Consider the following 26012-nt stretch of genomic DNA (forward strand, 5'->3'; position numbering starts at 1 on the left):
CCATTTTTCTTGGGAATAGCAGAATAAACATAACAGGAAAAATATCTATAGTATTAGGCTGTACCTTTACAATTTCCAGGCAGAAAATCTTGTAGGTAGAATATTATCCATCTATAAAATGGATAGATTACTGCCATACAGAACAGATCAGGTTACTCAAGGGAAAGACATGGTCCCGGGGACATCCTAAATGGTCATCAACAATGTCAAATTGGCTGCATAGCTTGTTTTGCTTTGGGCAATAAACATGGATCACATATTGGCAAATCCCTAATTGATATTTTCATACAGGTGAAACTCGAAAAATTAGAATATCGTGCAAAAGTTCATTTATTTCAGTAATGCAACTTAAAAGGGGAAACTAATATATGAGATAGACTCATTACATGCAAAGCAAGATAGTTCAAGCCATGATTTGTCATAATTGTGATGATTATGGCGTACAGCTCATGAAAACCCCAAATCCACAATCTCAGAAAATTAGAATATTGTGAAAAGGTGCAATATTCTAGGCACAAAGTGTCCCACTCTAATCAGCTAATTAAGCCATAACACCTGCAAAGGGTTCCTGAGCCTTTAAATGGTCTCTCAGTCTGGTTCAGTAGGAATCACAATCATGGGGAAGACTGCTGACCTGACAGTTGTGCAGAAAACCATCACTGACGCCCTCCATAAGGAGGGAAAGCCTCAAAAGGTAATTGCAAAAGAAGTTGGATGTTCCCAAAATGCTGTATCAAAGCACATTAATAGAAAGTTATGTGGAAGGGAAAAGTGTGGAAGAAAAAGGTGCACAAGCAGCAAGGATGACCGCAGCCTGGAGAGGATTGTCAGGAAAAGGCCATTCAAAAATGTTGGGGACTTTCACAAGGAGTGGACTGAGGCTGGAGTCAGTGCATCAAGAGCCACCACACACAGAAGGATCCTGGACATGGGCTTCAAATGTCGTACTCCTCTTGTCAAGCCGCTCCTGAACAACAAACAACATCAGAAGCGTCTTACCTGGGCTAAAGAAAAACAGACCTGGTCTGTTGCTCAGTGGTCCAAAGTCCTGTTTTCTGATGAGAGCAACTTTTGCATCTCATTTGGAAACCAAGGACCCAGAGTTTGGAGGAAGAATGGAGAGGCACACACTGCAAGATGCTTGAACTATGTATATGAGATAGCAGTGTTTAGAGATATAGTCTGTCTTAAAAACTAATATTTTAAGAAATAAGAAGCTGAAAACCTAGCAGACTGAACAAGAACCCTACAGGGGAAATCCACAGGAGTCATAAATGCCAACAAAATGAAGGATATGACTGGATGATCAAAACCTCACACCTTTTAATGAATGCCACATAAATCACAATAAACAATAGGCTCAGGGCTTTGATTTTCCAGTTGAGCCTATCACTTTGATATTGTTGACTGTCCTGTGGATAGTGGCCATGCCTTTCCTTCACCATTTCCATATTTGGACCTGAAATCCCCAAAAAAGGTTTTAAAAAGGAAAAATAAAGCCTTTGTTCTATGCTTCTGTTGTTAGGTTATTGAATTGGTACAATTACTTAATGTAATTATTGAAGGGTAAATCTACTCTATTCTCTTCACATATATTTTATGTGTGTTGTGAGCAATATAACAACAGTAACATATGGGCTAATAATAATAATAATAATAATAATAATAATAATAATAAGAAGAAGAAGAAGAAGAAGAAGAGAAGAAGAAGAAGAAGAAGAAGAAGAAGAAGAAGAAGAAGAAGAAGAAGAAGAAGAAGAAGAAGAAGAAGAAGAAGAAGAAGAAGAAGAAGTTGGAAGGGACCTTGGAGGTCATCTAGTCCAACCCCCTGCTCAGGCAGGAAACCCTATACCATTTCAGACAAGTGGCTGGCCAGTCTCTTCTTAAAAACTTCCAGTGTTGGAGCATTCACCACTTCTGGAGGCAGGTTGTTCCACTGGTTAGTTGTTCTAACTGTCAGGAAGTTTCTCCTTAGTTCTAGGTTGCTTCTCTCCTTGACTAGTTTCCATCCGTTGCTTCTTGTCCTGCTTTCAGGTGCTTTGGAGAATAGCTTGACTCCCTCTTCTTTGTGGCAGCCCCTGAGATATTGGAACACTGCTATCATGTCACCCCTCACCCAGAGAAATTTCTCTCTCTGTCTCTCTGTGTGTATTTCTGAGTGTGTGTCTGACTGTATGTCTGTTTCTCTCTCACACACACATATACTAATCAGACTAACAAACCTTTTTGTCAAGTTGAATTTGAGCTGCAAAATGTATTAAACGTACTAAATTGAAACACTGATATTTTGTGGAAATTATCTGTGTTCAAAGCAGTCATCGTTATTACCATTTTTGAAATGTCAAGTTCCATAATGCATATATTCTTGGGCAGTGATTTGAAAGCCATCCATCCTAATGACAATTTTTCCTATCTCGAATAGATCAAGCTTCAATAAAACAAAGAATAATTATTTCAAAGAGCAAGTTGTGGTGCCCATTTTAAAAAGTGGATTACAACTTTTTATTATTCGTGCATTATTCAGGGGGGGAGAGAGAGGGAGAGAGGGACAGGGCGAAAGGGAGAGAGAAAAACAGAGGGAGAGAGAAAGAGAGAGAGAGAGAAAGAGAGCAAGAACTCTCTCTTATCCTGAATTATTACTTTTAAAAGTCACACAATCTGATTTGTGGACACATCTATAAAAACTGTAATAGTGAATGAAATACTTCCCTGGTACTCTTGACGTAAAATTCCTCCCATAAGCCTAAGGCTTTAAAGTGATTTTGAAATGTTTTTTACATTAAGCAATCAGCATCTAAAGAGATGCAGTGTTGACCTTGAATTTAAAGTAAAGAGTGAAAAGCTTTGAACAAAGCATTTAAAAAATGTCATTGCAACATTTATTTGATCTTTTTTTGACAAAATAGTGCTGTTTCATTGTTTGTATTTTATTGATGTGAATGTCTCTCATCAATGTCTCTCATCAATGTCTCTCAATTATTTTATTGATGCAGAAGACATATATGAATTATGAATTAAAAATTCACAGTGTAATCAAGCCTCACTTATTTTTGCTCTGCAGCAAAACAGAAGTAGACTTGTCCCACCAAAGCTACTGCTAAAATAGCTAACATGGGATTACCTCATCTTTCTCTTATATATCAAAACTTTGTAAGTGACAAGCCAAAAGAAATATATTGGTTTCTCTATTATTGGTGGCTGTCTTTTTGTCACAAACACACACATAGAGACAGACACGTAAATTTACATCTATATCAAAATCTACAACATTTGCATAATCTACATAACTCTCTATCATCTGAGCTCCATCTCTATATTTTTATCTTCCTATCATCTCTATCTCTCTATCATCTACAGTATATCTACATCTATCTCTATAGTGCTGATGCTTCATATAACTCTGAAAATATCCAGAGATTCACAGTATCATGACATTTAGGCTTAAATTCTTATAGGACAGAGACTCCTTCATCCAGTATCCAGAGAGTTCAAGTCTCCACCAAGCTGTAAGTGACACAGGTGAATTCAGATGCCATGATAAAAACACAATACATTGTGTTTTGAGTAAAGGCTAAACCTCCATTTGAAATTCATCCTGCAATGAAAAGTCACATAATTGAATAACTCATTGCATTTATCTTGTCCTTCCTAGTAGTTGTCCAGCAAGACTGACCATTGTGTCTTCTTCTGTGCCACTCTTTATAATTTAGACCATACCAGTTATACATACTGGCACTCCATGGGTCTTGTCATCCCCTGATCATACCTTATCTATTTCTCTTTGTCTCTCTCACTCATTCTCTGTAGAAAATTTACATAGATATGGGTTGCTGACTTTCCTTTATCTAGGAATAGTTTTATTTTAGATGTGGAAGAAACTTGAATGAGGGGAGAACTTTCATTAATATGATTCCTCACCTGCAACTTGTCTTATGAGTTCCACTACTGTGAAAACTAGTCTTTAATTTCTTTCTGTTGTACATTTTTACATAGCCACATAGCATTTTTTCCCAGGCTCAGCAACAATTACATTGAACTCAGTGAACTACAGAGACATTTAAAAGCCATAGATCACTGTTCTCCAAAGATTTTTCAACAAACTGCCAGAAAGGAAGCAGGCTGCAGTTAATGAGCTTCATAAAATAATAAAAGGGAGATTGTGCCTTCTCTTCCAATACAAGTATGTTCTTTCCCATTGTTAAAGCTAGTACTTACGTTGCTATTTTTAGGCCCTAAAAATAAATGGAACATTTTATGTTGTGCCATGACTGACTGTATCTCATTTTAATTAGATTGTAAGGTCTTTCCTATAGTATACAAATCATAGTCTAAAAGTTCTGACTACTTTTTTTTTACCACCAATGCAAAAAACAATTAATATTAAACAGTTAGTGGGCTGGGGAAAATATGTTTGAGCCATAGAAAAATAAAGGAACAGGAAATACAAAATAAAAATGATAACTATATTTTTCTAGGAAAAAAAAATTTGAACTTTATGTGTTTAATCACTAAAAGTATATCAAATACACTGGACAATATGAACACACAAAAAGAGACACACTTTCTTTCTTATGTCTGTGTGCATATGTGTAAGACAGGCCTGGTAGAATCTGTAATTGAAATGGAATTGGACAGTTGTATAAGCCATAGATAAAAATGTTCCAACCATCTTGGAGGTATTTGAAAATTGGTTGCAAAAGGAGAAAAGTCATCTCATGTTCATATAAATATGCACATTTTCTAACAATAGATAAAATAATAATAATAATAATAATAATAATAATAATAATAATAATAATAATAATAATAATAATAATAATAATAATAATAATAATAATAATAATTTAATTTCTATACCGCCCTTCTTCCGAAGGACTCAGAGCGGTGTACAGGGCAATAAATACAATAAAAATACAATGTATAAAAGTTAAGAAAGAATTAAATATTGTAGCCCAATTACAGTAAAAATTAATAAAATTAATATTAAAATACCCCAAACCCATCAGACCAGGCCGGCTTGTTCAAATAAGTAAGTTTTTAGGTCACGGCGGAATGAGCGAAGGTCAGGAGCCATCTGGAGCTCAACCGGTAAACGGTTCCAAAGGTCTGGCGCGCCCACAGAGAACGCCCTAGTTCTAGTCATATATTATCCTAAGAGTTGAATGAAGGATACAAAGTATATATTTTAAAAATTCTGATCACCTGATTTTGAGCCTAGAAGTATCCTTGTAGATACAGAGCTGGGTACCATAATGCATGAGATTCAGAACTTTGAACTAGGTTCAATTGTATATAATGAGGCTTTTTTGTAGTAATACATGTTATTAAGATTTCAATTGCCATCTCTGAGCATATACAAGCATGATGTTCAAAAAGGAGAGTGGTATATCTTCCTGGTGCCACCCAAATGCATAACATGTTGATTCAGGCCAGGGGAAAAATGTCTTGTGTGGGCTATGTAAATTTTTTTTTTTTAAAAAATAACAAATCTAGTAATATTGCCGCAGGGAGGCAAAATTGCACATAACAAAGATGAGTCTTGGTCTTACATCCTTTCGTCTTCAGCCAATGTTTTATCAAGGGTAAAAGACACAATATTTCAAATAATAATTATTTGTCTTTTTAAAGATGAAACAAATTTATATAACAGTGTAAGGTGTATTGAAGAGTTTCTCCATATGATTTCTTTTAACAAGAATTTGAGGTGACAGTCTCAAACAGTTCCCAAAGGAGATGCAACCTAGTTCTAGTCATATATTATCCTAAGAGTTGAATGAAGGATACAAAGTATATATTTTAAAAATTCTGATCAGCTGCTTTCGAGCCTAGAAGTAGCTGCTTTTAAGCCTAGAAGAGCTGGGTACCATAATGCATGAGATTCAGAACTTTGTCTTCAAATAATTTAATTATTGCTGAGATGTAATGGTTGCCATGCTTCTTTGGTAACTGCAGGGATACTCTTTGAACTTTTTACATTAAATTTACTCACTTGATTGTTCCAACAAGTGGAAGATTGAAACTGAATATGTAGATAATTGAAGATTTTAAACCTTTTTAACAGATCTCCTGTTGATCTTCCACCTATTTGGAGAATTCATACACTTTCTTGAAAATACTACAACTTTTGTTTTACAATAACTAATTTCAAGGAATAATAAACAAGGCTTTAAGACAGTGGTGGCGAACCTATGGCATGCGTGCCAAAGGTGGCACTCAGGGCCCTCCTTGTGGGCATGCGTGCTGTCACCCCAGCCCCATCTCTCCCCACAGCCCCCTGCTTGCCAGCAGCCCACTGTAAGAGAGTCGCCCTTGGGCACGGCCCAAGTGGAGCAGCGCAGCCAAGGACATAGCAGCCGGGCAGACTTCAACAAAACTCCGCCCTTGTCTCCCATCATGCGCAAATGATGCGGGGCATGGGCAGAGGGCGTGGCCACCATGGTGCTGCTGGGCTGCCATGGCGATCTATGGTGGGCCATGGAGGCAGTGGGTGGCCCTGCGGGCAGGCAGGGGCAATTTTTGGGCACTCAGTCTCTAAAAGGTTTGCCATCACTGCTTTAAGACATCAGTCCACATGTGTTACAGATAGAATATTTCCATCATTAGTATATAAGAATAGAGATGGGGTGCCCCATATGTCCTTCATCACTCTGATAATCATAATCACAAATATTGGGTATTATATGGAAAATATAGTCCTTCGGGAGAAGGGCGGTATACAAATTTAATAAATGAAATGAAATGAAATGAAAATGTGCTAAAAAGTTTTAGCACAGTTAAAAATCAGTCTATAATATGATATGATGTAGCCTTCAGGAATACAGCTGTAGTAGTAGAAGTCTAGTCTTATTAAAAAAAATATTAAGTGGAAAATGCCGGGATATGCTCCAAAAACAATTAAGCAATGGGAAGGAAGGAAGGAAGGAAGGAAGGAAGGAAGGAAGGAAGGAAGGAAGGAAGGAAGGAAGGAAAAAAATCTAGACAAAGAAAGGTCTACCTTATATATCAAACTTATAATCACTAGTTTACTAAATGTATCATATAGTAGTATAATTATTATTTTATAATTATTATATTATAGTATCAATGTTTAAATGAATTGTGACAGTAATCACAGCTCTTTTAAATTAATGCTGGAATTCATTAGAAATCATCTTTATAATATCAGGGAATTATATAATACTGGAGAAGATTCAGCAATATAATTATTTATTTAAAAAGCAACAAATAACTGGAAATTATTATCCATAAGATTCTTCTAAAACTTATTTTATTAATAAGAATATATACAGTTTTCCCAGATGAATCAAATAGTTCTTTGAAATACTGTGAAGAATGGAGAAATGCAACACTTTAAGAATATAATTAAAACAACATTAGTTTAATGTATTTCTGTCATGCTTCATATGGTCTCCTATGAGTTCTGCCCTTTAATCAACTCTCTTTTTATGCTATTACTTTTTCCAATACAAAGGGCATTTTAAAGCATAACTGACAATGCCAAAGTAACAGTGGAATGACATGGCTTTTAAACTGTCTGAAGAGTCCACAATCATTGAACTACCTCCCTGAGATAATTTGTGTTGACAAGATTGTTTGGTTGCATTTGTTTCAGCTGGCAGAACAAATTTTGTCTTTGCATTTTCAGAAGCATGCTATAGTCAATCTTGTATGGACCACTGAATGACAAATTCTTAGTGGCCTATTGATGTTATCTCTTACTACTTCCTTTTTATATTTGTTTCAGATATATTACAGAGCATGGAACATTTTGGATATACAGTATTTCACATATTCAAAAACTTAAACAACAGGAGAATTTTCTGGAAAACAATGGCTCCTACTGTTTTTTATTACTAACTTCTTAGAACTGTCCTTCTTCCAGTAATAGGCACTGAAATAATGAATATAGAATACACTGACTATTGTGATGCTCTTGATTTTAGGGAAAACTGAAGCTTATCAAATTCATCAAAGAAATGCTTATCAGATTTTCAGATGATACAAAATATTATACCCTCTAAGGCAGTGATAAAATTTAAAACAACCTTCATGGGTTTTAGAAATAGGTTTAGGAAAAAAAATGTCAACAGACAGCTGCAAAGGTATGCCCATTAGGAACAGTAATCAAATGTATCTTTACAAACTGGAGAAAACCTAACTTGGAAATACTCCTCATGGAAAAATGTTTTAGTTAAAAACTGAAGAAGGTGGGAAGAAAGCAAGCAATGATGAGTTTGTCTCTTATTTCCAACAGAAACAATGTAGTCCAGATGTGAGAAACAAGAAAAGAAAGTGTTTTTAAGATAATCCACTTTAATTAACTCAACTCTAGCTAGAAATTTACTCTTAATGTTTGCAACACTATGTTTTTACTGTAGACGTCTTTACCTGACAACTATATGAAGGTTCACAAATTTTCTTCTCCTTCATCCAGACTTTGAATATTGAGCCAGACTCTTGAATATTGAATATATGATTGAATATTCAACCAGACTCTTAAATATTGTTTCCAGTTCTGCACACTACATTTTGAAAAAGATTGAGTTGACCTGGAACAGTTATAGTGAAGGCAATGAGGATGATCAAGGGATTAGAAGCAAAGTCTTATTAAGACAGAATGAAAGACTGTGAGAAGAAAAGACTAAGGGAGGAATATGAAGGAAATTCCTGAAAAATATCACCACAAACTGAAAGAATAGTTCAGTACTGCATAATTGGAATTATGGATATGAATACATTTTACAACAGTTTTTTAGAACTGAATCCCTCCAAAATGCCTCAGAGCACTCTTGAGTTTTTAAAATAAATATACCATCTATGAGGCATGGTGAGATTTCTCTACTATAACTCTTCCATATTAAAGGGGAACCAACACCATTCAGTACTAATTTGAGTTTTTTGGCGGCTAAATTTACCTATGAGGTGGCAGTCTGGATTGAAGGGATTAAAGACAATCATCATTTATTACAAGCTAAGTCCCCTTCCTTGTTTCTTTGTTTCCAATTATGTCCCAAATAAAGTTATGTTATTAAAAATAGGTTATTTCTTCTTTCTAACTTAGTCTGATTAATCTGTTGATTGGCTTTACGATGAACAAGATTCTTGCATTGAAACAGCTGGATTAAAGAGAATACAGGAGTTGTAATAACATGCAACTGTCCATAGCTCAGGGGAGGCATGACAGGAAACTACAGATAGGGCACAATGGGCTTGCTAAATACACTTCTTTCTAAGTGTACTTGATGAGCAACAACATTGTAGCAACTTCTGCTTCTTATCTATTTTTGTGCAAATAGCTGTATTTCCTGCTTGGGTAAGCAAGTAAAGTATAAAGACATGCTGAATAAATCATTTGTGATTCTTCCTGCTTTATGGGAGGACCCACCTTTGTCCAGATCTGAATAAATATGTGACTAGAGAGAAATGGTCTCTGCCTCCTTCTTGGTGCTGGGTGAGACCTCGGATTCCTGTTTAACAAACCACTGTTAAATTATGGTATAAATTATATATTTTTTACAATATCTGATCGCCAATTAACATTAGGCCCTTTGGGGGATTATATCAATTCCTGGACAATCTTGTTGGCAGATAGGGAACAAAATCTGGCATGCTTATTTGGTTTAACTTATCCCTCAACAATCACTCAAACTGAATAGAGGAATTCAGAGATTATCCACCAAGACGTGCAAGTCAAAAGTATCTTGTGCTGCAGTATATTTTAGAATAAGTTATGAGAAAGTCTTTTCCTTTAACATTACACTGATAATATCTGAATATTTATATTTATATGTATGATGTTATGGAAAACAAGGCATTCACATAGTAATTATTGCATAGAGTCAGTGGTCATATACTCCTCTTTTGTACCTTTTATCTTTGTTTGTGTAAGAATTAATTAATCCCATTTCAACATCTTTTCCCTGGGCACTCTAATCCATTGTATGTTAAATATCTTATGATCAAATTCCTAAAGGGACACTAACAGTGACAAAGTTTTTAACTGGTATCATCAGGATTTGCAATTTGCTTAATAGAAATATTGAGGGTTATAACTAAATAAATTTATATTAATTTGGATGTTATAAAATAACATTATTACTTTATAATTGTCCATTAATTTCTTTTAAATAAACAGACTCTGACTTCTGGACCATAAATGTACACTGCTTTTGGATTTCTTCACTTTGCCTTCAGGAAATCAGTAAAAAATACCTTTATTATACCATAGAACAAACTTGTAAACTTTAGAGAGCTTATTAATGCATGTTCCATCATTAAATACAAATTATATCTTGTGAGTCAAAGAGAGAGTGAGGGAGAGATTAAAATTAAGCAGCTGCCATTTAATTTTAATCAGTGAAGGACTTCAAAGTTAAACAATTAGTTATCATTGCACCCTTCTGCAGTATCAGTGGGAGTGTGTCAAAGATGATGAGTCTCCTATGTTTACAAAAAAAGATTCTGTCTACTGCATGCTGCGTGTTTTTGTGAATCATTTATCTTCTTGCTTAAGCCCATCACTGTATGAAATATTGAAGTTCTGATTCTGCATGACAGAATAATGAAACACTGGGAACAAGCTCCACTGCAGTGATTTCCCCCCCCCCCCACAGAAAGTTAGCAGTGAAAATTTGAAAGTGAAATAGCTTTTACTTATACTCTATAAAATATAATCATCCAAATAATTTGATGTCAAGATATGTCACTTCTCCCATCATATTCAAGAAACAATTATGATGGTTTACTTTTTTACAATGTTGCTAATTAACTCTTCTAATATTGATTGATTTTTTTTATTTATATTAGCAAGTATAAAATTTCAGATAAAAATCTTTAGACATGGTTGGGCTCTGTATGAAATCACACACAGAATATTGATGTATTAGGTATAATTGATTGGTGGATGGATTGATTAGGTGCCATCAAATTGGTGTTAAATCTTAGCAACCAGGTATGTTTCTGTACTTATAATTAATTTCATGCACCTTTAAAGATAAACTACAGGAGTATTAAGTCCCAAGTTGAGTCGTCAAGATCTTCTGTTGGTACCCAGGAGTAAATATATAAGAAATAAATAGCAATTGTGTTTTCATTTTAATCCAATCTTTTCTTGTCTTGGACTTTGCTCTTTTGTTGCACTCAAATGGCTAGTTTGACATGTGGTTTAAAAATTGTATAACAAAGGGAGGCAGTGTGTCTAAAAGATGATTTAACATAAATAATATGGATAGCAAGTTCACAAATAAAAAACTCCAACAAGGAAATGAAAAAGGAAAATATCAGAAGACTTTAAAATGAAAATGACACACACACACACAAAAACAAAAACAAAAACAAACATACACATATATGGCAAATTGGGTATTGAAGACCATATTTTCCCCTTTAGAAACTGCTTCCTACTCCACAAAATTTGTGGTTCCCCACTCATATTTGGAGGGGATCCTCAAAATGCCATGTAAGCTCACTTTCATTTTTTACAAAAGACTTGAGGCCGGTTCTTTGTAGGAAAAAAGGGGAAAAAACTACTTCCATCAATGCAATTTATATCATCCTGTCGTTCTATATAAAGAATCCTCACAAATGATACTCTAAAATTCAGTGTTACAGAGAACCTAATAGAGAAATCTTCTTTCTTCTTACAATTTTTGTTGGCCCTGTTAGAAGTATGTGAAAGTAGTAAAAAATGAAGCCAGTGTTCTTTTTTTTTCCATAGTGACCCTGTAGCACGAAAACTAACACACTATTAATCAGCATTAATTGCATGTTACGCTAAACTCATTTTATCACTAGCATCTTCTATCTGATAGAATTGAAACACTTTCTGAGTGTTCCTAAATACTGTTATATCGCCTGTAGATATCCAAAGAGGTTACTTGCATAATGATTTGTGAGAATACAGTATCCTAGCACTCTATATTCTAAACCATGTAATAAGCTAAAATACCAAAATATTAACATTAAAAATGGAGGTTTGTAACATTAGTATTTTGGAATTAGGTGGTTATTTACAAAAATAGTAAATGTACTATATTGCTGGTATTTTTATTACAACTTTTATATAAATGTCACTAATAACATACTAGGAAAATAGCTTCTTTAAGTTTAGTTATCTGAAATAGTTGTTGATTTTATAAGTTTCTTGTTTATAAAACTATGTTATATATTATTTACTGTATTCATGGCTTTTATATTTTGGTATAGACTGGTTTTTGACTACTGTCTTTTATTATTCAGTGAAAGCAGTAAATTAAAACCATAAAGACATAAATAGGATGATTTCAAAAAAATTGTTGGATTTCTCTAGTTTTTCCAGTTTTGAAGTCAAGGTTAATCAAGTCAAGGTAGGATTATTTAAATTCAATGTTTTCATAATTACATCTAGATACAAAAGGATCTATTATACTCTGATTTAGTAAAAATAGAATGTCTTGAGTTTGCACATCTGGCTTAATTAGGTTTTTAACTTTACTCACTTCCTGGGATTATATAATATACTGAATCATAAATTAATAAAATGAACAGGCATTGTACTGTGTACCAGGATATATGGACAATATAGCTATGTTCAACATATAGAAAAAGAGATGCTGATTTTTTAAAGCAATCAAAGTAAATTTGAATACATCTCAGTCAAATTTTAGGATTCTAGAGTAAAGAAAATATCAATAATTCATGGTTCATGGCTTCCATGATGGCCATGGACCTGACCCAAGTAATTCAGGGCCCGACTCATGGGGTAGGCCACACTCTCGACCTGATTTTTCTATCTGGGCAATGGTTGGATGATTTGGGAGGGGGCTTGCCAACTATTGTCCCCCTGTCATGGTCCGATCATTATCTCCTACGGCTGGTCTTCCGCTATGCCACCCCCCGCTGCCGGGCTGTGGAACCGACCAGGTGGTTCCGTCCCAGGCGCCTAATGGACCCAGAACGGTTCCAGACAGCGCTTGGGTTTTTACCTATCTCCCTCACTCACAGCCCGGTTGATGACTTGGTGGATACCTGGGAAAGGGCGGCCACCGAGGCACTCAACCGTGTTGTACCCTTGCGACCCCAGACCTGGCACAGATCCCATTGGGCCCCATGGTTTTCTGTGGAGCTCCGGGAGATGAAGCATTGGAGACGGGGTCTAGAGAGCGGTTGGAGGTCCACCTGGTCTGAATCTGACCGATTGCGGCTAAGAGCCTTCACAAGGTCTTACCTCACGGTGATGAGGACGGCGAAGTCTAATTACTTCGCTGCCCTCATCGCGTCCACAGATAATCGCCCAGCCGCCCTGTTTAGGGTGACTCGCTCTCTCCTTGATCGGGAGATGAGGGAGGAACCCTTAAAGGGATGGGCTGAGGAGTTTAGTCATCATCTGGTGGACAAAATTGCTCAGATCCGGAACGGTTTGCACTCTGACTGGGCAAAGTCTGACATGGAGGAATTGAGCGGTCTTGAGCATGTTATCTGGACTGAGTTCAACCCTGTTTTCCCCGATGACGTGGACAGGATCATGAGGAGACTGAGCTCCACCACTTGTTTACTGGACCCGTGCTCCTCCTGGCTGGTTTATGCGGCCCGGGAAGAGACACAAGGCTGGTTCCAGGCAGTAATAACTGCTTCCTTGAAGGAGGGTATCTTTCCTGCTGCCTTGAAGGAGGCAGTGGTGAGACCCCTCCTCAAGAAGCCTGCCCTGGACCCGGCTGTTTTAAATTACTACTGTCCGGTCTCCAACCTTCGCTTCTTGGAGAAGGTTGTTGAGAGTGTGGTGGTGCATCAGCTTCCTCTGTTCCTGGAGGAAACTGATTATCTTGACCCATACCAATCGGGTTTCAGGCCCGGGTACAGCACAGAGACGGGATTGGTCGCGCTGGTGAATGATCTCTGGCAGGCTCGGGACAGGGGATGTTCCTCTGTCCTAGTCCTTTTAGACCTCTCAGCGGCTTTCGATACCATCGACCATGGTATCCTACTGCAGCATCTCAGGGGGTTGGGAGTGGGAGGCACTGTTTTATGGTGGTCCTCCTCCTATCTCCTGGGCCGCTCGCAGTCAGTGTTGACGGAAGGGCAGAGGTCTGCCCCGAGGCCTTTCGTTTGTGGAGTCCCTTAGGGGTCGGTCCTCTCTCCTCTCCTGTTCAACATCTACATGAAACCGCTGGGCGAGCTCATTCGTGGTTTCAGGGTGGGGTATCATCAGTACGCTGATAATACCCAACTTTTTCTTTCCACCCCGAACCAACCCAGTGATGCACTCGATGTGATGTCCCGTTGCCTGGAGGCGGTCCAGCTTTGGATGGGGAGAAACAGGCTTCGTCTCAATCCTGCCAAGACTGAGTGGCTGTGCATACCGGCATCTCAGTTTAGCCAGGTTGTTCCATCATTAATGATGGGGGGTGAGGTGTTACCCCCCATCGATAGGGCTCGCAACTTTGGCGTTCTCTTGGATTCACAGCTCAACTTTGAAGACCATATAGGAGCCGTAACCAGGGGGGCTTTTGCCCAGGTTCGCCTGGTGCGCCAGTTGCGACCCTATCTGGACTGAGATGCCCTACGCACAGTCACCCATGCGCTCGTGACCTCCCGGCTAGACTATTGCAACGCTCTCTACATGGGGCTGCCCTTGAGGACCACTCGGAGGCTTCAACTGGTGTAAAATGCAGCCGTGCGAGTTGTTATGGGAGTTTACCGATACTCCCGTGTAACACCTCTTCTCCGTGAGATGCATTGGCTTCCAGTTGCCCTCCGGGTGAGATTCAAGGTGCTGGTAATGACCTATAAAGCCCTAAATGGCTTGGGTCCAGATTATCTAAGGGAACACCTGCTGCCGGCATCAACTTCCCATCGTCCTGTGTGCTCCCATAGGGAGGGCCTTCTCAGGGTACCGCCGGTTAAGGAATGCCGGTGCGTTATTCCCAGGGGAAGGGCGTTCTCTGTGGGCACGCTGGCCCTATGGAACCAAATTCCCATGGAACTCAGGACTGCCCCCGACCTTTGCTCATTTCGCCGGGACTTGAAAACTTGGCTCTTCAAGCTGTTTCGCCCAGACTGAGGGGTTTTAATTTAATTTAATTTAATTGGGTTCTAGTTTTAATTTCAGGGACTGGAATTTAATTAATAGTTTTAACTGATTTTAATTTTTGTATGCTATGTTTTTTAATTTTCCCTGTAAACCACCCTGAGTCCTACGGGAATAGGGCGGTATATAAATTTAAATAAATAATAAATAGGTAAAGTAAAGGTAAAGGTTCCCCCGCACATGCATGCTAGTTGTTTCCGACTCTAGGTGCCGGTGCTCATCTCCGTTTCAAAGCCGAAGAGCCAGCGCTTGTCCGAGGACGTCTCCGAGGTCATGTGGCCGGCATGACTAGACGCCAAAGGCGCACGGAATGCTGTTACCTTCCCACCGCAGTGGTCCCTATTTTTCTACTTGCATTTTTACGTGCTTTTGAACTGCTAGGTTTGGCAGAAGCTGGGACGAGTAACAGGTGCTCACTCTGCTAAGCGGCACTCGGGATTCGACCCGCCAAACTGCCAACCTTCTGATCGACAAGCTCAGCATCCTAGCCCACTGAGCCACCGTGTCCCTTTAAATAATAAATAATAAATAATATTGATATTTTGGTGATTGGTGATTATTACATTGGAACATACTCTGTTGCCATGGTAAATATCTTTCTAGGAGTACCAACTGCATTCACAGGCTTTCTCAATGCAAATCTAGCTAAGTACTCAACTGAAAATAAAACAAGTGTTTTATTGCAAATACAAATAGCCTATAAAGCCACAAAAATTAGTTTCTTTGGCTCTAATATTCTGCTCATATATGTATATCTCTAAGTTTAAACCCTGAGTTTTATCACCCACCGACACCCCACCATTCGTTTGTGGTAATTGCCTGGTCTTAGGTCTATTGTTTTCTGCCTTGAAAGCCCAACTATCTCATTTTCAGTCTATTAATACGCCTATAGGTAAATTGTTAACAGAAAACACCCTCAGCTTAGTGAACATGCTGAATGTGAGCTATTGTCAGGACCCACCCTAATCCACCTATTAGGAAAACAAAAACTCTTGGAGTCAGTTCTAGTCTAAAAGGAATTTTTACTCGGACATGTTTGGTTGTGGAAATACAAGACAGGACTTAGTATTGTTTTACAAATTTAAACTTTATAAATGGTTCCTGGTTCAACCCCCCTTCCCTCAACCCCATTTGGTCAGCCCCCATCATTTTACTTCGTGTCATCCCTTTTGTGGGCAAAAAGGAACTTTGAATCTTTATGGTTATTGCCTTCTTCCTCTACAGATTTAAATGAAGACACAGGCCAGATGCCTTCTTCTCTAACCCTCCCTTTTGTTCCCCCAGTTCAAAAGCTTTCTCTTGGTCTTTAAAATAACCTAAGGCAGGCTGAATCCACATGCGCTCCTCCTTCCTTGGGAGATGGCAGAATCCATGGGGGGGAATAATGTTTTAAACATACATTTATGAATGTGATATAAATGGATTCTTACAGCTATCCACAGTTATCCACAGACAATGCTGTGCAGCAATGCTCTCTTTTCTACTTCAAACTTGCTAATAATGGTTGAGTTTCCAACACTCTTTTCCTTCAGATTCCAAAAAGGGAAGTAAATAAGATTCCCTTCTGGAGGTTGGGACATATACACTATTCTAAACCAGTGGTGTAAATTATACCCACACGAGTGCATGTTGCTAAAAATGTGTATTTGTGTGCATTTGTTATTTTGCAAAATATTTGGGAAAAATGGTTTTTAAAAGAGCTAACCTTTGCAATAGAACCCTAAAAAAACATTCCTATATTTAAGATGCCAGATCAATCTTGCAGTGAATATTTTCCCTGCCTCACCCAGAAAATTCATTAAAATATTGCACGGATGTCAAACCGCAATGCTAACAAAATTGGCATGGAGCTGGCCTAGTGGAAACATGAGCTGAAAAGTCATTTACAGAGACAATCTCTGTTGATAAGAGAGACTCACAGACTTCAGATCAACTTGCTGGAAATGAAGTTTTATCCATATGAAACCCATAAACGGTGCTGAATTTCTGAGGATTGTGAAGAAGAAACTTTGCAACACATCGGAACTGATTTACAGGGGCACAAAATATAAGACAGCTTTCAGTGACTGAAATTAAAATAATGTCATACAATAAGCAGTTATGTAGTAAAGACTTTGTGTGACAGGATTCACAAAGACAAAAGAACAATCCAAACTAACATAATTCACACAGCCATTAAAGAAAAAAACACAGTTACTGTCTTCAAAAGACATCTCTAACTGCAAATTTTGTATCACAACTAAAGTAAAGTATACGGCTTAATTTTTAAAATCCCTTGAATAAAGTTATGGAAAATACATATAAGGAGAGGAAATAGTTTAAAGGACAAGAAATTGGAAAATAGAAAAAAAAAATTCAAAGAAGAAACCAAAAGAATAAGAAATCAGCTTATCAAACAAAGCATTTGCACTGAATTAAGGTAACTCCATAGTTACATGAAGTATGACAAAACTCTGAGAAAGCATCAATGTGATCAAAGGCAAACAGGATCAAGACAGTTCCAAGAAATAAAGATAAATGAGATGGAGAAAGAACTGAAGAAAAACAGGAAAAAAAATCAGAAATAGGAAAAGGGATGAGTGCAAAACTCATTATTTTATGTAGACCACTTATTTTGAAACAAAATGCATACATATACCTACCACCCCACAAACACCTGCTTCTCTGTATGCATAATTTCTATTCTAATATATGTAAACAAATTTTGTATCTTTTATTATATGTGAATTTTCCTGTAGAATATATTATATAAACACATTTTGATAGTTCATTGCATTCAGTTTTTGCTCATAAAAACAGTCTTACATGAAATTTATTTGATTTTTTTGAAATGACTTATAATTTTTTAAAAAGATTACTCTGAGAGAACATACCAAAAGTTTAGTACACAGGTCCATGCCTATAAACTATACATACACATCAAAAAGAAGGGAAAGCATCAAACATATATTTAAAACTTCTTTTTATTGTTCAAACTTCCAGAATGTCAACCTCCAAATTATTACTCAGGCTTTCAGCTTGACTAAGCTAACCTAGGTTGATTGGATAGGGGATCCAACTTTTACAAACCCCAAATTAGGGACATAGACTTGGCTAGAAAATTGAAAATAAGAAGAGGTGGAATGGATAATGACAAAATACGTCAGTATTTCTACCAGCAAAACTACATAGAAATTCCATGAAGAAGTCACCAAATGCTGGACTTGATTAGCAGGAGACATCAGAATGTCCTAAGCAACTGCTACTGTTTTCATAATGATGGGTGTGATTGGATGATCAATGTTGTATGTACTGCATGCAAGTAAAAACTGAAAGGCTATAATCATCTCATTTTGCCCACATTTCAAGCCAATGATTGCTGTTGTAGATATTTTAAGATATATGACTTTATTTTGACACGAATCAGTTAATCAAACCTGTGAGAGGCCATATTTACTAGTAGCAACTTTTTCAGGAGAATATACATCAAGCTATTTTGTCATTTTCAAAATAAATAATGTTTAGCTTGATGGTTAGAACAACACATTGAAAAATTCAACATAGCTCCAATTCTTAGCAATTTGAATTTTCAGAATCCCACTCAATAGCCATTTGCTTTGTGTTTATAACAGTATGCTGTGAAAATGTATTATTTAAAGTTAGTAGCTATGCATTGAACAGGTCACAATCAGCTTTCTGGAACTCCAAAATCCCTGAAGACACCACTGTTTGAGAAAATATTCACCTTACTAGGAAACTGGAGTCTAAGCAAAATGGAATCACTAGATCCCATTGTTCAGTTTCAAGCACCCAACATTATATGTGACACAGTGGATCACCTAGCATTCGGGAGAAGGGTGGTATATAAATCAAATAAATAAATAATAAATAAATAAATAAATATTTGACACTCAGAGAAGATCAGGGGGTTAAGTAGTAGCTGCAAGATCCAGACTTGCCTAACCATACCACCAGTAGCCCACCCTTATTTATCTCTATTTCTATGCCATGCCAAACAACTAGCCAGTGCACTAATACAACTAACTCCACAGACACTACTGATTTTTGTCCTCAGATAATATATCTCTGAGTTGCTTGTACCCAGGGCAGATTATTCCCACTGCTTCAGGAACACAACATATAAGACAGCTTTTCAGTAACTGAAATTAAAATTGAACTATTGAATGGCAATTTTCTATATGAGTCTAGTTTCCTTTTGTTCTTCATGAATTCTCATACATAAATCTGTGCTTGATGTTATCCAATACACATTTTTTATAATACTATTTTTCTCCCATCATTCAAACATATGCATGTTGCGGTTCTGGTTTAACATATGCTACATTTAAGTAACCAGAGTCCTGGCATACTAACTGCAAAATGTTTTATAAAAATAATGAGGTAAAATGAATGCAATATCTTCTCTGAGAATATACTTCTTTCCAAAACACAACTACACTGAGCTATAGGACTGAAATAATTTGCCTAGATAACAAGCTGATAGTTGGAATCAAAACTAGGAGTTAGATGTTTGAATGAAGGTTTCAGATGTATCATATAGATTTCTCCATGGTATCAATATAATTTATAAAAGGGAAAAAAAAGCTGCTACTTACCAAATTCTTTAGGAACTGCAATGGAGTAAATGCAGTTATGTCCTATGCTATAGTTTTTAGGGTAGTTTGGCGATAAAACAGTTCCTTCAGAACCTGTGGAACGTATTCCACAAGGTGCTACAAAGTAAAAAAAAAACAATTTATTTCACAATATGGTAGGAAAAAGTAGAGTTAACGAATAAGCAAAATAAATAAACTCTACCTTCAAAAACAAATTAGAAAAATAAATAAACTCTATCTTCAAATGGATTAAATCACATATTTCATGTAGGGTTTTTTCCCCCCACTTTCTGAGTAAACAAACAAATAAGTCCTTTTAATTATCGCAATGCTATTGTCAAGTTTGATAGCCAGAACAAGGAATGCTCTTAGAATGCTTTACAGGTAATCTTCAACTTATGGCTGTCATAACGTTGAATGGTCATTAAACAAATGGTTGAAAGTCAAACACTACTCTATTGACTTGCAAGTGTAGGTATTTACAGTATTTCTCAACCTTGGCAATTTTCAGATGGATAGAGGTCAACTCCCAGAATTCCCCAGCTAGCTACATTGGGGGGTCTATGGAGAGACAGGGTGGAGAGATGAAGAACAGGATAAAGACCAGGAAGTGGCATTACATCATCTAAAGCCTACCTGAGTGCAAATGAATTCCACCATCCCATGAATTTGAATGAACACATATGGAGTACTTCCCTGCTGTGTTTGTTTATTTAATTTATTCCCAGAGAATTTATTTCTATCAAATCTTATGAAGGGCAAAAATATATACCATACTACAATTCTTTGTTGTTTAAAAGTTATAGTGCTACAAAACTAGAAAATCAATGGATTTGAAATTCAGATTGTGGAACACATAACTATTGATTTATTTTATTTTGATATCCATTATTAAATACATATTGAATAAAATACTTAGAATTTAGATACACACAAGGTCATTTACATAAAGTGTAAAATGAGGAAGAGACTAAGGAACGCATTTTCACAAGCATGCATTTCTAAATGAAGTAAATTTGATATGCAAATTCTATTAGATTTTTCAACACAACGTCAAAGCAGTACTTTGTGTCAAATTACATATGGAATTTGTAATAAAATTGAACAATAATAAAGCTTTAATTACATTATCTAGTGGCTCAGTCTTATGTGAAAGTATCAATTTCAAATACAGTTGAGCTCAGGAATATTTTAGCATATTTATTTTATTCCTAACTGCAGCAGAGAAGTTTAGCCAGAATAGATGGTACAATATTTTATTATGAACCCCAAAGTACAAATCTATGCAAATTGTCACTCAGTAACATTATTCTTTAAAAAGCCTTGAAATAAATTGTCTTTAAATATATTAAATAAACATATTTGTACATTTGCTAATTCAGTGTTCTCTACTCCATTATGTTACAAACATTTATTCTTGTATATGTATATGTACAAAACAGAAAGTATTCCTCATTAGACTTATACAAAAATATATCTGCAAACTGCAGAGCTCTTGCAGTTGCTAGTAATATGCTTTTTAAATATATTTTACCAACGTTTACAATAACAATCTTTAGTACTTGGTAAACAATGTGTTGTCTGGGTTCATATATTTAACAACAATCAATAATAGTTAGTTTCTATGATTCCATAATCAACATACTATTTAGTGATACATTTCCTTGATCTTCTCTTCTTCCAATAGAATTTTCCTTTTGCCAACTTTGAGTAAATACAGTTCTTAGAACTTTAAATACATACAAAGTTCAATGTAAAGATTTTTCTAGTATTTATACAAGTAACATTAACATTAGTGTACAACATCTTTTCTAATCAGCTTATGTTTCAGTTGTATTTGTGAAGAGTTTCTCATGGCTGGCTCAAAGTTGCCAATTTTTAAGACCCCTGGTGTAGAGATAACCTTTTTTATCCCACAGTGAAAGATTATTCATTTTCTGTAAATCTGGGAAAAGGTGATTTTGTAGTAGTAGTTGTTGTTCCTCTCTATTGAGCAAAGAGTTTAAAGTGAACTAAGGGGATAATTTACTCTATATCAGGTGTCTTCAAAATTGGCAACTTTAAGCCAGCCATGAGAAATTCAGGAAGTTGAAGCTCACAAGTCCTAAAGTTACCAAGTTTGGAGACCCCTGCTTTGCACTATTCTACTGCAACAAGCAAGTATTTATTCACTCCCATCACACTCTTAATTCATCCACCCCTTTCATTAAACCCTAAAGAAAGTAGAAGGAAAGGATTTGATGGAATTCAGCTTCATTTCCTGGTAGATGCATCAGTTATCTGTCTTTGTATCCTTTGGATAATTTTGTATAGCAAAGGTTTGCATTTTTGTGCAAACACCAAAACACAAATGGTTTGGTTCAGACAAACTGTAAACACGGGAGGACAAAAGGAGTAGATAGAAACCATTTTTGTAGGCACAGGTCTCTAATTCATATCTCAATATATACAGTTGCAGTCACTGTTGCAGTTGTTATTATTTGAGAAAAGATAAACTATGATGGTAAATTAATATGGTCTTTTTTGCATATTAACCATGCACAAAGGGAAATCAACAAATTTAACCAGCATTCTTAAAAACAAGCTGAGTTATTTCTTCATGTGGAAAACAAAATCAAAACTATATCAAATAATGTTTGATTTGACTTGGACTGGCAATAATTGTAACATATATCCACATAAAATATATACTTTATATAATGAAAATGTATGCTTTGCTCTTGGATGATGAGTTATTATTCAAATTTACAATGTTTTCTGCGTATGAATGCCATCCATAAGCATAATTACTAGCAATTGCAAGTGCTCTGCAGTTTGCAGAGATTTCTTTTTATAAGTCTAATGAGGAATACTTTCTTTTTTTGTACATATTTTCAAGAATAAATACTTTTCAGCCACTTGAGTGGTAGTCTCTCAAAGATAATTCTTCTTCTTTCTCAAAAATAAATAACATATGGTAGACTTAATTTTTAAAAAGGAAGAAAAATGTATGGCGTTTTTGCCTTTGGACTCAGCAAGAATTGCAAAATGATGTAAATTCTTCTTAGCATGAAATGGGTTTTCCACCACACTGAGCAATAAAGTACTTACTTATAAACAATAAATAATAGTTTCATGAAAGGTAAAACTTACATAGTGTGATTGAAAGTAAGTACACTTGTTGACACTGTCAAAGAAATTACATGTCCTATGTGAAAAAAAAATATAATCTGCAAACCTTAACTACTTTGGTTTTAACAGCTATCATGAAATGTCAAATGATTCAGTATATTTATTTGGTTAATATTTGCATTTATTCATGATAGAATGAGACTATGGACTTCCTTTGTGTCACTTTCGTATGAAAAAGGCTTCAAGGACATATAAAATAAGCATGTTAGCTAAAGGCAAAGTGGAGAAATGTTTAAAGTACATATGTTTCCTTTTTTGAGTCCTTAGTTTAATTTCAGGAGAAATACACTTTCTCAAAACTTTATGATAGGATATTGAATTGATGAAGATAATATTTGGTTTACTGTACAACTGATGGGTCATGATGATTCAAAGTAAGTATATATCATTGATTTTGGTCTAGAACCCATAGATTATTACTTGGATTCTTTGCAATTCAGCTGCATCTTCTGACCTGCTGATTTAATCAGGGCAATTCTGCCATGTGGAAACCTATTCTTTGCATTCAGAAGTAAAATGTCAGGTACTTACATAAAACTACAAATTCAGTGGCACCAGAATGTCACAGCACATAAGTCACAGACTTACAGATTTGCTTAGGAGCGGGCAGCAAAAACATCAACCCTTGCAAAATACATAAAATCTCATTTAATCCTATCAGAATGCTAAAAGATGATGGATTATCAAGTCTTAGCAATTCGGTCAAAGGATATGCCTATCTTGCTTTCTGTATAATCACACACACAAAGAACAAACAAACAAAAAAAGAGAGATGTGATATTCTTGGTTCCCTCTTGGTTGTTGTTTGGACTCTGCAGTCAGATTCCAGAGTTCAACCCTGAGACACACATTATCTTCTATTGAAATCTGAAATATTTTATGAAATGGGGATTGGGCAAGTATAATCAAAACCCAGTCCAAGATAGCAGTCCAATAATTGTATTGCAATGCCTGAAGATGAGGCATGGTATATGAGCCATGGTGACGCAGTGGTTAGAATGCAGTACTGTAGGCTAACTCACTGCTCACTGTCAGGTGTTCGATTCTGACCAGCTCAAGGTTGACTCAGCCTTCCATCCTTCCAAAGTCAGCAAAATGAGGAGCCAGATTGTTGGGGGCCATAGGCTGACTTTGTAAACTGCTTAGAGATGGCTGTAAAGCATTACAAAGCAGTATATAGGTCTAAGTGCTATATAACAAAGAGTCAGGCCAAGGTTCAGAGACCCTAATGCAGGGGTGTCAAACTGGCAGCCCATGGGCTGGATGTGTCATGTGCAGGCCACACCCACCCCAGCTCCACAAAGGCAAAAAAGTCATGATACATCACGATACGTCATGTGACGCAATCGAGTTTGACCCTGTGCTCTAATGAAAGAGTTCAGTTAGTCTTTAGCATATAAGACAAAGCCGCAATAAACAATTCCAGGATTAGTTTCCCCCCCCCCAGAAAAGAAATATAGAAAGCTTTTTATACTAGAATTTTCAAGCCCCTACCCCACCTTATCCCCCATTTTCATTAGTCTTCCTTTTATTAGTCTCAGCATGTTCTTGCAATATCCCTGGATATTTAACTCTTAATCCTGACAGTCTCCAAGACCTCATGATTTCCTCCAGAGAAATTGGTCTGGACTTTTGAGTCAGGCTTTTTGAGGATCATTGGCTCATCCTCATCTTCCAAGGAAAAGCTGTCAGAAGGGGCCATAGAACCCAAATCAATATCTGTGCAATGTTGAATAATTGCTGACCTCTTGCAATAAATTAAGTAGAGTCTTTATTTCATAGTAGTATTTTTGCTCTGTAAGCAAAGCAATATGAATCACAAACTACAATCAATACCCTAATTTTAAAATAATAAATTAAAAACATGTAATTCCTACACCATCAGAACTTATATCAGTAAGCAATGCTGTGAAAATAAAAAATGCTTCCTTCATAAAGGTCCAAAGAAAAAGAGGCCTTTTTTAAAATCTCAGCTCATACCTTAATTGTAATTTAAAGAGAATCTAGTCCAAAGAATGTAAGAGAAAATAAAAGGTACTTTTGCATGGGAGCTTTAAATTGTTCAATCTGTTTCCAAAATTAATCACAGCAACCATTAAATGATTTTAAACTGACCTTCATAAACATAGTCCCTTCCCTGCCTAAATTATACATAGAATTATAAAAAAAAAGTTTGAATAACTAACTAAGGTTGCTTCAAAACTTCAATCTTTTTGAGTTACAATATGTAATGAAATGATATGTAATGGGGTTTTTTTGAGTTCTGATAGATAGTGAAATAATTCTAGGAGTTCAAGTAATCATCGTGGGCAGCATGTTGAAAAAGCTATTTAGATAGTTGGTACAATGCAAAATCCATTTCTTCAGGCTTCTTATGATAGTAAAGTCTAAGTGCTATCTACTAAAAATGCTCAGATTAAGTATAAAATTGTCTGAAGCTTAGTTTCATTGGATGACCAGCTTTAGAGTGTTTTGTGATGTAATAGTCTGAATTCCAGTGAGAACACTGATATTCAACTAACATCAGGGTTGTTGTTGTTTTTCAGAGAATATGTACAATTATTTTCTTAGTATCCGATCCCTCTGTCCCATTGGTGTTCTTGTTGTTTGAGACAGCATTCCAGAGGACTGAATGGAAAACAGGAGAATACTTCGGTGCTGTATTCATTAGAACAACTCTGATGCAATCAATAACAGCATGTGTAAGGACCAAACAAAGGAGAAAAATAATACTTCATGTGAATATCTATGTAAGTCATACATTCATCATGCATCCATAAAAGCATCACCCTCATGGATGGATGGATGGATGGATGGATGGATAAAATTCTTCTCAAAATCTTACCATGGCAGGTAGGTAAGGCTCTGTTCCATCCAGGTCTTCCATCATCTCCCATGATACAAGTAAGTGTGGAGTATCCTTGAAGAACATAGCCAGCATCACAATAATATGTGACTGTTGATCCCAGTTTATAATCCATTCCAAGTCTTGTACCATTCATGATATTCCCAGGATCAAAGCATGACTCACGTAACTTGGCTTTAATTTGAGCAGAGAGAAAAAAAAGTGTTGCTGTTAGAACACCACATTTAATTTGATGTACTGAATTTTTAAAAGATGGCATGCCCATACGAGACAACCAGCAAAACAATTATAGGCGTCATTTCTTTTTCAAAGGACA

The 26012-nt window shown here is 36.3% G+C and overlaps 1 protein-coding gene across 1 annotated transcript in view; it reads right to left on the reverse strand.

The window, feature by feature from the left end:
* The window catches only part of CSMD3 (CUB and Sushi multiple domains 3), a gene marked incomplete at its 5' end in the record, with an annotated part of 687334 nt that overhangs the window by 168876 nt on the left and 492446 nt on the right, over positions 1-26012 (reverse strand). Inside the window, 2 exons of the mRNA XM_081322366.1 lie at positions 19660-19776; positions 25676-25870. Of these exons, the coding sequence (XP_081178492.1) occupies positions 19660-19776; positions 25676-25870 (312 nt within the window). The remainder of the gene's footprint in view (positions 1-19659; positions 19777-25675; positions 25871-26012) is intronic.

The sequence above is a fragment of the Vipera berus genome, assembly GCF_964194415.1.
Source record: "Vipera berus genome assembly, chromosome: 3".
Lineage (NCBI taxonomy): Eukaryota > Metazoa > Chordata > Lepidosauria > Squamata > Viperidae > Vipera > Vipera berus.